We start from the raw sequence: 17,956 nt of genomic DNA on the forward strand, positions 1-17,956 counted from the left end.
CATTACTCAGACGCGGGGGAGCAGGAGGGGTGTTGTAAGCTTTCAACCCCCCTCCATCTCCACCTCTCCCTCCCCCGCCACCCCATCTCCCGCGTCTGCGTAATGCCACCAGTCTACGTTCCCTTTCATTTCTTTGTATCTCTAGCTTATAAGTCCCAATTATTTCGGTATCGCTGCGCTTCGGGTCGTTACTCTGACTCTCGTGGGCGGGGAGTTGGGTGTGTGTGTGTGTGAAAGGTCATAGCATTACCCATAGATCGGTCATACGAGCTCTGAGCTCTCTTCCGGGAGGGAAATAGCTGTCGATCACGAGTCCAACACGTGATCCAAAGACCAAGGTGAACACACACACACACACACACACACACACACACACACAGTTGGTAGCCGAAATATAGAATCTTCTTTTATTCGAATCTTATTTTCTCCGAGTGTGGGTTTCTTGTGTCATTTACAAATGTGCTGCTACATTTCTGTTTAAACATATATATACATACATATATTACCCCTAAAATGAATTAATTTTCTCTTCGGACAGTAACCTGTCCTTCGGTCTTTTCCGAAGAAACCCCAAAATCCAGGTTTTCGTATTAATCCTGGAGACCTTGGATCCAACTGGCCTGGCCTCCCCCAATAATTCGAGTACTAGAACACATATTTCAATTTCGGCAAGGAATGCAGCGTCATCGCCAAAGTCTAGGTCAGCGATACTGACGTTGCCAATGTTAGTGCCTCATCCTCAAGCAACCACAGATCTATTCATTGCCCAACCCATTGCGGCCATGAAAAGAAGCACAATCAGGACATCCCCACCTCACCCATGCAAGAAATTCGTTGTACACCGCACCTCACCTCACTGCACTCTTAGTGCCCTAAAGTTTCAGAGTAAAGGTGAAACTGATAATTTTGTTAGGCAGTCGTGATCTCAGTGTCTCGCATCCACTAAGTTGAACAACTTTTCGAGGTAGACGTACGGCTCCTGTCGAAAATCAACTTGATGTTCGACGAGAACACGAAGAGTTAGGATCCGGATAGCTGCTCATGACGTTGGTTCACTAGTAGATAGGCTCACATCCCTGTCAAAAGCGCATGACTAAGCACCTTACCAGGAACACTTAGCTGTGTTACGCCTGTCTTGTGTGAGATCATCTAATAAATAATTTATTTCAGTAATTTATTTTTACAAACCCTGTTTCCTATCTTATTAATTATGGCACTCAAGTGTATTTTCATATCTTCAAATTGATTTCCCAAAGAGTTGTCTGATTTAAGATAAAGTAAAAAAAATTCTGGCATTTACATTATACCTCAAAAGTTACTTTATCGTGATGCTCTTTTATTACTACTACCATCATATATCAACGAAATAAAACGTATATAAAAATATTTTCTTGAGGAAATATTCACCTATCAAGTCAAAGAAAAAAAAATCCTACACTGACGTGGCATCTCTTAGACATCGAGTGACAAACTTTTATTCAGTGTATGATAATTTTTCAATGTAACTACTGTTATTTTTTATTACTTTTTAAACATTCTGTGTCTTGTAATCACTATTCAAACGAATATGCAAGCTGAAATGCAACAATGGTTTTCGTTGAAACGGAACTGCTTTAGTAAACATTAAAGTAACTGGCCCATCCTATACATTCATATATTATGATACGTTCTTCCGATTATCATTAAAAAGTATAATTGGCGTGGTTCAAATATAGGATATCACAAAGATTTGTTTGTTTAAGCTAACCACCGTAGTCTTTATCGCTGAAACAACATGTTCGTCCATTCACAAGCAATATCACTCCGCCAGTTTCCAGGTATCATTTCTGGAGAAACGGGGTCTGGTAATCATCGATTAACCTCACTGCACTCATTATTGTTGTTGCCATCACTTAGTTACTCGGTATGGAAGTGACGAAAAAGAAACCCCGAGTAACAGCGACGACAAGAGCGTAATTAAAGTGAATGTCTTCCCCTCTCCCACTTGGGGAAATCCCTCGTGTTATCGATTTCCAACTCGTACATACCACTTACATCCAATGCCATTTGCATAACCTAAATAACGGATCACGACAGTTACACTGCACAATTAATATATATCAAAACGATAATAATGTGATAATAGTGCCAATATTTGCATAACCCCATTTCATTGTGTGCGAGTTTCTAGAGTCCGGACACCTGTTAAAACTACGGAAGGGATACAGAGACGAAGGAGGGACGGGGTGGAGAGGGTATACAGTGATACAGAGACGAAGGAGGAACGGGGGTGGAGAGGGTATACAGTATGCGTTTTACTGATGTCGCTGTTCTCAAATGGCGAGACACGGTGAGACGGTGAGTCGGTCGGTGACCATGGAAGGCGGCAGAGGAAGTCTAGAATCAGAGTGGGGAGCACGCACGTGCTCTCCGCTGGTTAACACTATCTATTCATGAACCTTATGCCAGACAGTCGCTTTCTTGAGTCTTGTAAACACTTGTAAGCTGTTATCACAACTACTTAATCTAGACCTACACTATACAGACTCGCGAATGGCTTAGTCCTCTTATCCTTCGTTCTTTTACACTGCTACATGACTACATACGTCCTGAGCTGCGGCTCCGTGCAGTGCACGGTGCTGCTGCTTGCGTTAACAGCCCGAATGACTTGGAGGAACGTGGGACGTTGGGCAATGCTCGTACAAGTTCACCGGCATTGGCGGGAGCCAGCGGACTTTGGAGGAGGAATTTTTTCTTGGAAGAAACGGACACCTGCTAAATAATGGACCTCAAGAAGCTTATGCAATTCATGGTTGTGAACATCTTGTTCAGGATATGACGTGCATTGACCTGTGGCCCATTGGAAATTACACCCATCCCACTGAGAGGACTCATAATTATCCTACACACTACCAAATTTCTGGGAAACTTGAGCTGAAGGGACAATAAAATTGAGTACGACTATTGCCACTGTGACCTTAGGAGAAAGAAAGAAGAAAAATTCCTTTGGTGTTGTTCCATTATTCATTCCGAAATATGTTCAATGCCACATGACTCATTCATGGAAGGGAAAGGCAGAGAACCCTTGTTGCAGTGAAAGAGTCATCTCAATGCTTGACCTTGGCAAATGGGGAATGTATTTCTTCAGATCGTACGTCCCTGGCCCCCTACGATGCTTAAGTGTCAACAATATGAGCATCATCAAAACATCCAAAGCTATGGCTATAGGTCGGATACGCTACATGACCTACGCTCAACTGAGTGAAAAATAATGTGGCAAAACTGGCATTCCTCCTATATGTTCCTCCTACGACATATGCTTGGCGCCTGGCATGTCCGGTGTGTAAGTTGAGCAGCACAACGATAAGCAGAAAGGAGAACTTCATCCCTGCACCACCGGGAACATATTTACAAGGTTGCAAATCATCAGCTCCACCCAAAGAACCCATGAACACAGGACCAAAGCCAGAGCCGGTAAAAACATTCCAATCACGACTACTACCTCTGAACATGAAGACATCACAAGACACTAAGCAAAAAACAAGGCTACATGAAAGTAATCCTGTCGGCAACAACTGCAAACTAAAGATGTACAGTACAAGGATCTTCAGACCTTTATTATACCACCCTTAGACTGAGCGATTTTATGCATTTAACGGCGAGAATTGTACCAATTATGAATATTACGCTCAGTTAAAAGCTAAGAAACAAAGGAAATGCTCAAATTAAGATGGATACACTCACCACAGTAAAGAAACAGAGGTAGGAAGCTAGTTAAAACAAAGGGCAACAAAATTCATAAATTGACATCTACAACAGGTTGCACCTAGGCACCCTTGATGAATAAGAATTGTATTAACATGACGACTGAGAACAAACTAGATATTCATGAACCGACTCGGGGCAAAGAAAAGCAGGAGAGCAACCGCTCAGACAAATGCACAAACGACAGGATGAGAGAATGAGTGTTGATGAAGACAACAGCTCGGGAATACTTGAGGAGTGCTAGTCAAACAACACCAGTGACAGACGGTGATACAGAAGACAAGCACAATAGAGTAAAAAGACGGCTTATAATAATTTATAAGATGGGCATCTAAACAAACATTATTCAATGGAGAATAGACTGCTGGAGAACTAGATTGAGAATATTCACATGCAACAGTTCAGTCAAGAAACACTGACATTATAATGTTACGAGAAGCTAACACTGAACTGAGATGCAAGAGAATGTATGACATTGGTGAAGGCATCCGTTGCAGTGACCATCGCAGCCGACTGTACGGAAAACGCAGACTGTTCGCATCCAAGAAGCACACACACTATATATATATATATATATATATATATATATATATATATGTGTGTGTGTGTGTGTGTGTGTGTGTGTGTGTGTGTGTGTGTGTGTGTGTGTGTGTATATATACATACATATACACACATACACATAAATAAAAGACCTGGAACTCGACAGCTGGGGATCGAATAAATTGGTGTGTGTGTGTGTGTGTGTGTGTGTGTGTGTGTGTGTGTGTGTGTGTGTGTGTGTGTGTGTGTGTGTGTGTGTGTGTGTGTGTGTGTGTGTGTGTGTATGTGTGTGTACATATATAAATATATATATATATATATATATATAGTATATATATATATATATATATATACACACATACACATAAATAAAAGACCTGGAACTCGACAGCTGGGGATCGAATAAATTGGTAAGCTAGTTTATCAAGTCTTCCTGGGAGCGGGAGGCGACTTTAATGATCGTTACCCAGTAATACACTCCTTAGGAGGACCGAATAGCAGCGGATGTCGTATTGCACACATACTAGGACAGGCCAGACATCACGCTTTTGAAGAAGGGCTAGCACAAACACAAAGTAGGTGGCTGAATCTCATGCTAGTCACCATTATGCAGACCAAATTACGAAAGAGCATCACCAACTATTATTACAGCATAGATATTATTCTGTAAGCAATACCGAGAACTCCAGAAATGCACTGTAGACTGACAAAATACTGCAGTCACAAGATGTTTATGCACTAGAGGCAAGCCCTGCTTTATAATGGCGCCTAATCAAACCAGAGACAGGTGCGGTAGAATAATGAGAAGATTGAATTATCCAGACATATAATGGAAACAACAAGTTAACCATTACTTTATGAAGCCATGAGCAATGTAAAATAGATGGCTAATAAGATAAAGGCAAGCTAAAAAAAAAAAGCTCAAATGATGTAGTGGCCTAAATATAAAGACGTTCTTCAGCCATCTCTAGTATGACTTGGGGTGAGTCACTAACCGTTCATTATATATAAATAAAGGAATAGAAAGACTTGTTTTAGTCCTCAAACAGAACCTGGACGCTTAGCAGTAGCAATGCCATTTGCTAAGATCGCAAAACTCCACCGTTCCCACACTGGCGAAAAGGAAACAAGTATCCTTGAAGGAAAAATACAATAATAATAAAAAATACACGAATAAAAGGGCAACACAAACTATCAGCCCTGCCTTGGCAACACAAACATTACACTTGACACCACACTGTCTACTCGCAGTGTGAGCTTTCTTGCAAGTTAAATATGGTGAATATTATATCCATTTCTACAATTAAGGCATGGATAAGTTTAGGCCTATCCTTTATTTGGCTGACTACCAAAAACTGCAGAATGCATGGTCCTTATAAGACTGCGCTGGAAGCTGAGGTTCATGAAACATATTTATAGACTCGCCTCGTGATAAAATACAAACCACAATATGACTACACTCATGCACAGTCAGGAAGAGACCAACTGCAGCATTATTTTTAAACCATGACAATGCGTTGGGGTCGGCTCGTTTTCCTGCCATACTGTATAAAATTGGTAAAGATTTGAGTAATGGGCAACTCAAAGGGGTAGGTTCCAGACTACCCCTGAGATTGGCGAGCCAGTGTGAAATACCTAGGCAGCGTGTCGCAGTACCAGACACTCGAGAATGTAATATCTCAAGGGAGGGTTTCATGTCCTACATGGTTTAATGTGATAATGGTCAACATCGTAGAGCTAAAACTGCCGTAGGCTAGCCGCGTAATATCTAATAAATGTATACACCGGTATATACATCAACAAAAAACTTCAAAACAATGTTTGTGAATTAGCAACCAATACAATATATAAAGTTACATAGGGTTCAGACCTATCAACACCTGAGCGTATGCACTGTAAGCTGATCGCTGAAAACAGGAATTAAGCATCTTTAGACATCTCCCAACAATCAGAAAATCAACGATGAAAGTAACAACACAGCAGAAAGGTATGGGCTCAAAGAACTTAGGACTTTCAACCCCGTCAGATCCATCGTGGACTAATGTTTTCCCATCGACAAGGAAATAAAATAGACCTCTTACGATAAACACTAAAGTGAAAAATAATCTTCAACGCAATAATATGGATTGACGCAGCGCGTCAAGGAAAGGCTACAGTGGACACTGTGGCAATTAAAATTACTTTTAAATAATCAAAGCATCAAGCAAATCAAAACTACATACAAAAGTGATCACCACTGCGTAATGACCTGGACTTGTTCCAAGAAAATTCTTCGTTCCGCAGTTATTCAGGTAACCAAGTGCTTCCAGCTTGTGGAACAATTACACTACCCTATCACTATATCTCCTCTAAGACCTAAAGTTATTTCAGAAACTTTTATCATGCAAAAGAAATCTACAAGTTATCTAAGTTAAGAAAAAGACACACTAAAAACAGAAGCAATGTGAGGACAAAGTAAATTAACATTACGAAATAGCACTGCATAGTATACAAACACTTCTCTTGACCAAAATGTTATGGAAGATGATGCAGCACACGTGACAGACTAATAGAACCTGACTCTTCCTCCACCAGACAAAAAAAGGGAGTTGACGTAATACAGTATGGGTTAAGGGGACCCCCCGCCCCCAGATTTAAGAAAAATTCGATTTTTTTTTATTGCATAAATACATAGTAGAGATCTTGCTCTAGATGCTGGTAAAGTGTTTTTATCGTACCGCCATTTTTAAAGGGTTTAAAGGGCCTACCCTCCCTCCCCCCGGCAGCCACATGCTGCGCACGACCATTGTTTACATACGTTTTGACCATATTTTACTCTATTTTTTTGCGTTTGATGCACTCATAAAGTTTTCTCTTACGTCCGGCATGCACGTGAGTATGTGGTGTGAGGAAGTTCAGCCTGCACGACTGGCAGTGGCCTGAGCCTTACAAAGTAAAGGACATGTAAACGTTAGCTTGCCACATTCACTAATTTGCCGTGTGACATTCGCATCTATTTATCAGTGAAGAGATATTTGAAGATATTAGCCATGCACACACAAAAGGCACACTTGCAGAAGATAAGAACGTCTACATTAGCAACTCAAGGGGAGAAAGAAAGAACCCCAGCATCAACTTTGTTATCACCACCTCCGCCACCACCACTAGTACTCCCTCCAGCAGCTCTCTCCCATCCATCTACATCCACATCCTCAGCACCTGATCCTCTGTCCTCTACACCTATATCAGACAAGTTGTCTCTACGCAAACAACTGTTTGCTAACAAGTGGCTACAAGGATGCCTCCTTGTTGCAACACCTTGGGTTTAGAGTCTCAAACCTCACAGTGATGTCCCTGATGCAGCAAGAGCCTGTTCCAACACCAGAAAGGAAACCCAAGAAAAGAAAGAGAGCTGAATCCCAGCAATCAGACTACCTTGCTGGGTCATTCTAGACCAAGAACTCAAACTTTGCGACAAAGAGTGAGGTGGCGGCTTATGAGACCCTCACTTTGAGTGAATAATATCCTACACTGTAGGAGGGTACAAAGTGCCTGAGTTACTTGAAAGATGCAAAATCATCATGAAAATACAATGGAACCTGTTTTCAATGGGTCTTAGGAGGTCCAATGTAAAATTTAGTCAAACTAAGGAAAAAACAAACTTTAACACTTATTTCTGAAAAACTTAAGTTTTTGACACTCAAAGTCTATCTCCTCCCTCAATTTTCAACCGATTTTTGCATATGAGGTCTCTATTAATAGCTAGATAAATGACAAAAAATGAAATAGAGAGTTTTTTTTTGCATATGTTAAATAAATATTTTTTAATAACGTGTCAAAGTCAAAATTTTGCGTTTTTTTTCGATAATTTTTTTTATATTTTTTTCCTCGGCGTTAAACAAAGATATTAAAAAAAGCTTTCTATTTTGTTTTTTTATATATGTAGAAGATTCTTTTGCTGTAAAATGAAAGACATCGAATAAAAATTGTAAGAGGAGATAGGATTTGAAAGAAGCCCAAAAATATGGTATTTTTTAGTTTTTTTATTAAAAAATAAAAAACTACTCGTCAGATCTGAATAAAACTCATGCTGTGAAGGTTTTCTCAGACCTAGATATCACACAGAAAAAATCAGCAAGATCCTTCAGAAAAAAAGATTTTGGGCGGGGGGTCCCCTTAAGTATACTATCAGCACAAAACGAATCAACGCGTGCTCATCCATATATTAAAGAACAGTAACACGAAACATAAAATTAAATTTGTAAAAGCCGCCCTCGGCAAACAACATTTTCAATCGTATCCCAAGTTGAGGACAAGTCGCAAAAAAGGAAAAGAAGGCAACCGAAGAAGTACAGTAACTATTGTACCTGATAAGTTCCCAACGCATATAAGAAAGGAAGGCATTTCGAATCTTTTTAGACTGGAGAGGATTACGCAACGAGCTACTAAATTGCTACCGAATATCAAACAGATCACGGTAAAACTCGCCTACAAGCTTTTAATCTGCAAACAAAAACAAAAATAAACAGATACATCTTATGAGTTGAAAGGAAATTTATATAAACAATAAGAGAATAAATCCACAGGGAGTAGTAATCAGACGTAAAACAAGGGACTCAACTTGTAAATATGAAGATTTAATATATACAGTAAGTGCAAACAACTTAGCCAACCCCGTATTCAGTAACTTTAGAATGTTGACATTTTGTTGGATGAACTTCTAAGTTCACTAAATTGTATAAATCTACCTATCCATGTTTTCACTTATCAATTTATGTGCATCTTGATTATTATGCACCAAACCTCGGCATGGATTGAAAAATTGTCTGTCGATACGTTTAATCTTGAACTAATCACCAAAATATTACAAGAAACTCTCCATCAACAAAACATTACAAGTCTCCGCCTAAAAAGTTTGCCAACGACTAGAGAGGCGAATCAAGCAAATGAAACTAATCTACATCGCCTGAGATCTGAGTGTTTCTCCAGACATTAAATATTTAGCAAAAGTGTGAGAAAAATTGAGTACTGTCGAGTTCTCGCGTTAATACATTTGCCAACATTTACAGCGGCCCCTTATATATATATATATATTAGATATTACCACTAGATATCAAAACATGTAGAAAAATATTCATCATCAGTTAAACAAATGAAAGGGTTGATATATCTTCCAAATGCCCTTGACCATGCAAACTACAAACTAGTTCGCCTCCTGAGTCTGTTTCTTCACCCCGCGAACCACATCTGTTTCTCGACCTTCTCGGCCGGCAATGTCGTCACATGTTCGTTGGTCCTGCGCCGTAAGTGCTGTTTTACATCTAGCATTACATCCGCAATTGGATAGCAGAACTCATAAGCCCTGCGGTGAATAACATTCTGACATCTTACTGGCAATGTGTTCTGCACATGTACTTCGAAAAAAAATCTCGAAAGCTCGCTTATCTGCTACGCCATCACTGCCCAGTGCTGGTCTGGGGAGATGAAGTGTGGTCACGGTTCATGGAATTCAATGCCATCTGGCGTTTAATCATGTGTGGGCATAGGTTACAAGATGCTATTAAAACCGTAAAAAAAAATAATAAGCTGCAAGACAATCGCGGTAGTAACTTCCTGGGGGAATTAACACCCTCAAATTACAATGAAAAAAGGTTGTTTCTGTATCTGATACCTCCCCCCCCACCTCGAGTCAAACAAATGTGTGTTGGTACCGTAATCGTATGCGTGCTGGTCTCGCGTTCCTTACTTCTGGGTTCGAGTCCCACACTCATCTCCGATTCCAAGTACTGTAGTGATTTACCTGCCCCCAACAGTTCACGAGCATAGGGTGATGGTGACTGTTTTGGCCGCGACTAGGCGCTTTACTTACTAAGTAAATTACCTTAAATCAACGATGTGATTTCACTCTGTTCGTTTGCAACCTGGTATGTTACATTAGAAAAATAAAGACATAACTGATTGTTCATACCGACACCGAATGTAGAAAAAATATATATCCAAGTAAACAGGGCTGGATTTACCTACTTGTGGGTTCTGGGCCAAACTCATCAGTTGGCCCCCATATTTATAGAAAATGGCCTGTTTCAGAATCCAATATATATATATATATATATATATATATATATATATATATATATATTATATATATATATATAGAGAGAGAGAGAGAGAGAGAGAGAGAGAGAGAGAGAGAGAGAGAGAATCATGGTTTTTACTGAAAAAATGCTTATTGCACTGTATTTTTTTTTTTTCTTCAGTGACAAATTAGTTACAGTGGGCCCCAGTCACCCGTGGGCCCTAGGCCAATGGCCTACAATGCTTATTGGTAAATCTGTACTTGTAAGTAAACCAATATAAATATAAACATATTAATATACATTGCAGCATGTCGTTAAACTAATATATATATATATATATATATATATATATATATATATATATATATATACACATATATATATGTGTGTGTGTATGTGTATGTATGTACGTATGTATGTATGCATGTATGTATACAGCTGCGTTAGAAGTACCGCCTCTACGGTGAATGTGTTCCAATAACTGACGTAAGAAGGCTGGCTGCACTGACAGGACAACACTACGTCCTACCTGGAAGCTTTAATTTAAGAGGAAAGAAGAAAAAATGGCTGATCAGCAGAGTTGTTGTTTCTCTCTAGTACATTAAGTAAATAAATTCGGAGCAGTCTCTTTGCTTTAATGTTCCAGACTTCTCTGGTCTACATTTACAATCCAACCTCCGAGGAAGACACGGGGGTTGCCAGATTAAACATGTCTACAACTGTACAAGTAGGCTGTTGCTATATTCACACATATAAAGAAATATAAGTTCTGCGCAGGTGTTTCCCCAAATCCTAGCGGCTTCTTTTGATAAAGCAGCTGTTTCTGGTGTCTGACCCGAGATGTGGCGATGCCTGTTCGGTTCAGGCATGGCTGGAAAAGTCGGGTCCTCTAGTCACTTTGGGACAATGGGCTGTCCCTTGGGAGATCCATGACAATAGACGGTCTTTGGAGAATAGCTTGGGTTCACGCTCACTCTATATGCGTGCCTGCGCGCGTGCCCACGCTGGACAAGGAGAGAGATGATAACAGATCAAGTTGTTACAACCTTCTTATCAGTTAAATCTACGCACTGGTAGCTTGTCCCTCGTCTAGTATGTATTCAAAGTTTCAATGTACAAATATTTTCATTCACCCGTGTTTTTTATGAGATGTTTAATCGCATAAATGCATGAACTAGTTTACTCTGCTGAACGAAAATACATGAAAACGGTCATAAGATAATAAAAGAATAACAAGAGTCAAGCTGCGCACTCAGTTATACATTTTATTTTGTTTTCACGTTTGTTTCTGACATTTTCCATAATGTTGGTCATTCGTCGCTGCACCGTTCTTAAATTTTAAAAGACCTCATCGAGGCTCGAAAACCAGAGGGAAAGGGCACCTTCCAAAATAGTGTGCACAGACTTCATCTCTCCTCGCCACAACCAAAAGTCACACGAGACTTGAACGCAACGCTTAGATTACCCTACCTAATATACTTTCTAACAATTACCAAGATTCTTTTTGCTCTGTATATCATTTACATGTTTTCCAAACAATGCGTATTCGTACTTTGTTAGTTACCTACGTGCATTACATGAGAAGCTTACGTCAGACGACGTCTAATAACATCAGTTTTGCCCTTTATGTTTAGATTGCCAGAGAACTCACGGGTATCCGCTGGATTCGAACTTGGGTCAACGTATTACGATGTGGCTCATTTTGGACCATTTATCAGACCACGTTGTTACTTCGTCTAAAACATTACACATCCAGTTAATTTGAACGTCCATTTGCTAAAACGCGGAGTTTCGTGTCATCAACAAATCTGGACCTAACCATTTTAGTCAAATATATATGCCATTGCTACACACAGTATACTACGGACAGAAATAAGCCATAATTCCAAGCAATTATATCTATTTGCTCATATGTTTACATAAAAACAAAACCATAAATGTCTCAGTGTAGGCTGAGCCACCAGAAGTCTGTGAGCAATCTTTTTTACTGGCGCAAATTAAAATAATGATAAAGAAATAAATAAATAAGTAAATAAATAAATGTTAATAAATATCTACAATGAGCCAAGAACGACTTTGCTCAAATTGGTACCATACGACTTTTAATTAATTCGAGTGTGCTGACATTAACTATATTTCTCTTCGACTGTCAGGATCTTATCAAAGTACAATCATGTCCTTAGAAGAGGCGTGTAAAGGAGTGCCTACAACTAGTGGATGGCAATTCTTGCCCTGCCCGGGGCGCACTCACGTCAAAGATGAGACAAACCCGTGTGCGTTTCTCGCTGTGTAGGTGAACAGTTGCCAGATGTCGCTAGCCATTTATAGAATCGTCCTGTTTTCAAAAAAGGATGTTTTTGTTGGATAATCATTTCACTTTGTGTTAAATTAATAATTAACAATTAGACTCTAGGTAACGTTTATTCTAGTTCTAGTTAGGTATATAATTTCAAATATGATAATGATGCCATAAGATAGCGCTGTGCAGGAATTTGCAAACAGAAGTACGTGTATCTGCAAACATATAGTCACGTGCTGGGAGGTTGGTACGATGCATTGCATGTAGCTAGATAATGTAGGCCCTTGTGGACACTTAGTTGTAAGCCGAGGTATTTAATATATACTATAATAAGGAGCAATGTGCCTCTGTGTATACTTCTTTCTGTGTGTGGTTATGTACGTAATGTCTGTCAATTAAGATACGCCGGAAAAACGATCTTCTAGAAAAAGTGAAGATGAAAATAGTGTGATTCAAAACTTAAACATTAAAAAAGACTAGGTAATAAAATCTTATATGTCATTTGACAGTGACTTGGATGCGCTTTTGGTTTAAAATATAACAATTGAAAATGTTATATCAAAAGTAATCGCCTAAGCAACGAAATAATAAATTTATTTCGAAAAAATGTGCATTTTAATTTATTAATAAATAGTTAAAGGAGATCGAAATTGAATAACAAGAGAAATCAGAATCCCGTGATTTTCAGGGGCGTTTACACTAATATTTCATAATCTTCCTAAATAATAAATAAAAATGTAACTGTATTCTAAAATAAAGGCAATTACCTAGAGAACATTTATTTGAATGCCTCATGCTAAATTGTTTTCATTGATTATTAGTTAGTATATATTTGTGATTGATTTGAAATAAGTTAGGTATAGGAAATGAAACAGTAATATGGAAACATCAATGTATTTTAGCATTTGGTAGATTTTTTAATATGTTTAAGGCTAAATTCCTTTTCCTTTTTGTTATCTTGCCTTTCAGTAAGGCAGCTTTGCCTCTTGGTTGGCCAAACTGACGCCTAGCAATGGTCGTTGGCTGACAAGGAATTTTTCTCTTTGCCGCCCCCGATGCCTTAAAAATAGTGCAGCCTGCAGTCCGAAGGAAAGTATTAACCTGCGCAGGATTTCTGCAGGATTTCAGCCTCTGTTCAAATACCGCAAAGGAGCTGAGCATGCAGGTGCTTTTAGTTCTTTTTAATTCTCTATTGATCATGCTTGTGAACTCATCAATGCTGGTGTCAATTGATTGATTTTCATTTGTTGTCTGTGCGGAGGTCTCGATAACGACAGCTACATCTCCTTGCTCATCGTCACGTGCAGCTGGTTCTTTATTAACATGAGATACTGCATTAACAGGTGTATCAGCAAATAAGCCATCGAAAAAATTCGATGTCGGCATCGGTTTGTCGCCGTATATCACCTTATACAAGACTTCTTTTTCAGCAACAGTGCAGGCGTATAGTTGTGGAAGGCGAACTGCGCTGTACTGCGACGCTGCTAATTGATGTTTGCAAACGCTTCCTGTGTTTCCACAGAGGCAGCTGCACATGCCGATTGAGAGGTCCACATTGTAACAAATGCCCTCTTGTGAAGCTGACTTAACAGTATAAACTGTTCCTCCAGCATGAGTGACAGCGCACATTGGAATGGTGCTGGTGGAAGGTTTGCAAGAACTGTCCTTTTTGAGGAGGACATCTGACAACCGTAGACGAAGGTAATTGTTGTAAACGTCAGCCATTACCAACAGCAGCTGGGCACCGTTGTGTGCCTTGTTCCTGTACACAATTAGGAAATAATAATTACAATTATGAATTTTTGTTAATCAAAAGAATTCCTATTATTAAAAATTTACATTAAAATTACGCTCAAATCTAAGGCTAAAGTAAGTGGGTTGCATACATCAAACATCTAAAATCAAGTATTTAAAGTTGCTGCAATCCAAAATCAGGAGTAAAATTTAATAGGTATAAAACGCCAAGGTTGCAATATTTTCAGGAATTAATATGTGTTTTTACATTGAAAGTACTATTCTGCAACTTTTTAATTAACTTTTTTATTAATCATCACCATCACACTTTGTTTGCATTGATTTGATAGGTGTTAGTTGATTATGTTTTTTTTCTGTCTATTAGCTCAAAATAAATGTATTATTAATAAATTTCAATATTAATAAATTAAAATTGCGGTAAACTGAGGTAGATGATGACTAGGCTACCATCTCGCTATTTAGCAATTTCCTTCCATAAAAAGCAACTGCTATAAAATGTCTTGGCATTACAATACCTGTTGAGCACGATGTCCTTAATCACCATCATCATGCTTTCACACATGTTGTTGGTGTTGTGACCCCGTAGTAGAAAGCCACATCTCCATGGTAGGCTCCACTCTTCCCTGCGTTCTACTGCTGATCTAAAGTACCTGAAACAAGTACAATTCTTAAGATACTACAACTTAATAGTTAATTTATGTTATTATATCACATATTATTGTGTAACCATATTAAATATTTTGTATGTGCATTATAATTTACATGAGTTTGTAAGTAGTTACTAACTCGGTACATTTGACGTTATTTTGCGAGAGTTCCGAGTTTAGGAACTCTAACCATATTTCTTCGAAAGAACATATGGACTCTGCGTACACCAGCTTCTTGAGAACAGAAATCAGGGGTTTTCGATGTTCGTTGGCGACTTTATTTCTGGAATTCCATAACCAGCGCCATGCGGCCTGCAGGACATGGAACACGCAGAGGAACAACTTGCTCTGAGGCCACACCTCGTGCAAGCTGCACCCTGAGTGCTTCATCACTGATGACAGTGACGCTGAGCGAGGAGCATTGCACGAGGTGTGGCCTCTGAGCAAGTTGTTCCTCTGCGTGTTCCATGTCCTGCAGGCCGCATGGCGCTGGTTATGGAATTCCAGAAATAAAGTCGCCAACGAACATCGAAAACCCCTGATTTCTGTTCTCAAGAAGCTGGTGTACGCAGAGTCCATATGTTCTTTCGAAGAAATATGGTTAGAGTTCCTAAACTCGGAACTCTCGCAAAATAACGTCAAATGTACCGAGTTAGTAACTACTTACAAACTCATGTAAATTATAATGCACATACAAAATATTTAATATGGTTACACAATAATATGTGATATAATAACATAAATTAACTATTAAGTTGTAGTATCTTAAGAATTGTACTTGTTTCAGGTACTTTAGATCAGCAGTAGAACGCAGGGAAGAGTGGAGCCTACCATGGAGATGTGGCTTTCTACTACGGGGTCACAACACCAACAACATGTGTGAAAGCATGATGATGGTGATTAAGGACATCGTGCTCAACAGGTATTGTAATGCCAAGACATTTTATAGCAGTTGCTTTTTATGGAAGGAAATTGCTAAATAGCGAGATGGTAGCCTAGTCATCATCTACCTCAGTTTACCGCAATTTTAATTTATTAATATTGAAATTTATTAATAATACATTTATTTTGAGCTAATAGACAGAAAAAAAACATAATCAACTAACACCTATCAAATCAATGCAAACAAAGTGTGATGGTGATGATTAATAAAAAAGTTAATTAAAAAGTTGCAGAATAGTACTTTCAATGTAAAAACACATATTAATTCCTGAAAATATTGCAACCTTGGCGTTTTATACCTATTAAATTTTACTCCTGATTTTGGATTGCAGCAACTTTAAATACTTGATTTTAGATGTTTGATGTATGCAACCCACTTACTTTAGCCTTAGATTTGAGCGTAATTTTAATGTAAATTTTTAATAATAGGAATTCTTTTGATTAACAAAAATTCATAATTGTAATTATTATTTCCTAATTGTGTACAGGAACAAGGCACACAACGGTGCCCAGCTGCTGTTGGTAATGGCTGACGTTTACAACAATTACCTTCGTCTACGGTTGTCAGATGTCCTCCTCAAAAAGGACAGTTCTTGCAAACCTTCCACCAGCACCATTCCAATGTGCGCTGTCACTCATGCTGGAGGAACAGTTTATACTGTTAAGTCAGCTTCACAAGAGGGCATTTGTTACAATGTGGACCTCTCAATCGGCATGTGCAGCTGCCTCTGTGGAAACACAGGAAGCGTTTGCAAACATCAATTAGCAGCGTCGCAGTACAGCGCAGTTCGCCTTCCACAACTATACGCCTGCACTGTTGCTGAAAAAGAAGTCTTGTATAAGGTGATATACGGCGACAAACCGATGCCGACATCGAATTTTTTCGATGGCTTATTTGCTGATACACCTGTTAATGCAGTATCTCATGTTAATAAAGAACCAGCTGCACGTGACGATGAGCAAGGAGATGTAGCTGTCGTTATCGAGACCTCCGCACAGACAACAAATGAAAATCAATCAATTGACACCAGCATTGATGAGTTCACAAGCATGATCAATAGAGAATTAAAAAGAACTAAAAGCACCTGCATGCTCAGCTCCTTTGCGGTATTTGAACAGAGGCTGAAATCCTGCAGAAATCCTGCGCAGGTTAATACTTTCCTTCGGACTGCAGGCTGCACTATTTTTAAGGCATCGGGGGCGGCAAAGAGAAAAATTCCTTGTCAGCCAACGACCATTGCTAGGCGTCAGTTTGGCCAACCAAGAGGCAAAGCTGCCTTACTGAAAGGCAAGATAACAAAAAGGAAAAGGAATTTAGCCTTAAACATATTAAAAAATCTACCAAATGCTAAAATACATTGATGTTTCCATATTACTGTTTCATTTCCTATACCTAACTTATTTCAAATCAATCACAAATATATACTAACTAATAATCAATGAAAACAATTTAGCATGAGGCATTCAAATAAATGTTCTCTAGGTAATTGCCTTTATTTTAGAATACAGTTACATTTTTATTTATTATTTAGGAAGATTATGAAATATTAGTGTAAACGCCCCTGAAAATCACGGGATTCTGATTTCTCTTGTTATTCAATTTCGATCTCCTTTAACTATTTATTAATAAATTAAAATGCACATTTTTTCGAAATAAATTTATTATTTCGTTGCTTAGGCGATTACTTTTGATATAACATTTTCAATTGTTATATTTTAAACCAAAAGCGCATCCAAGTCACTGTCAAATGACATATAAGATTTTATTACCTAGTCTTTTTTAATGTTTAAGTTTTGAATCACACTATTTTCATCTTCACTTTTTCTAGAAGATCGTTTTTCCGGCGTATCTTAATTGACAGACATTACGTACATAACCACACACAGAAAGAAGTATACACAGAGGCACATTGCTCCTTATTATAGTATATATTAAATACCTCGGCTTACAACTAAGTGTCCACAAGGGCC

The 17,956-nt window shown here is 38.7% G+C and overlaps 3 protein-coding genes across 6 annotated transcripts in view; 1 reads left to right on the forward strand and 2 right to left on the reverse strand.

Annotated features, from left to right (window-relative positions):
* The window catches only part of Sulf1 (Extracellular sulfatase Sulf1), a 233,720-nt gene that overhangs the window by 140,000 nt on the left and 75,764 nt on the right, over nucleotides 1-17,956 (reverse strand). The window lies entirely within an intron of this gene.
* LOC143040521 (uncharacterized) lies at nucleotides 13,522-14,945 on the reverse strand. Its single transcript, XM_076211616.1, has 2 exons — nucleotides 14,912-14,945; nucleotides 13,522-14,403 (listed from the first exon to the last, which is right to left on the reverse strand). The coding sequence occupies exons 1-2, from the start codon at nucleotides 14,941-14,943 to the stop codon at nucleotides 13,530-13,532; spliced, it is 906 nt and encodes a 301-aa protein (XP_076067731.1). The 5' UTR covers nucleotides 14,944-14,945; the 3' UTR covers nucleotides 13,522-13,529.
* On the forward strand, nucleotides 15,932-17,355 carry LOC143040522 (uncharacterized). Its single transcript, XM_076211617.1, has 2 exons — nucleotides 15,932-15,965; nucleotides 16,474-17,355. The coding sequence occupies exons 1-2, from the start codon at nucleotides 15,934-15,936 to the stop codon at nucleotides 17,345-17,347; spliced, it is 906 nt and encodes a 301-aa protein (XP_076067732.1). The 5' UTR covers nucleotides 15,932-15,933; the 3' UTR covers nucleotides 17,348-17,355.

Source organism: Oratosquilla oratoria, chromosome 28 (genome assembly GCF_046742065.1).
Source record: "Oratosquilla oratoria isolate Oo_2021 chromosome 28, ASM4674206v1, whole genome shotgun sequence".
Taxonomy (NCBI): domain Eukaryota; kingdom Metazoa; phylum Arthropoda; class Malacostraca; order Stomatopoda; family Squillidae; genus Oratosquilla; species Oratosquilla oratoria.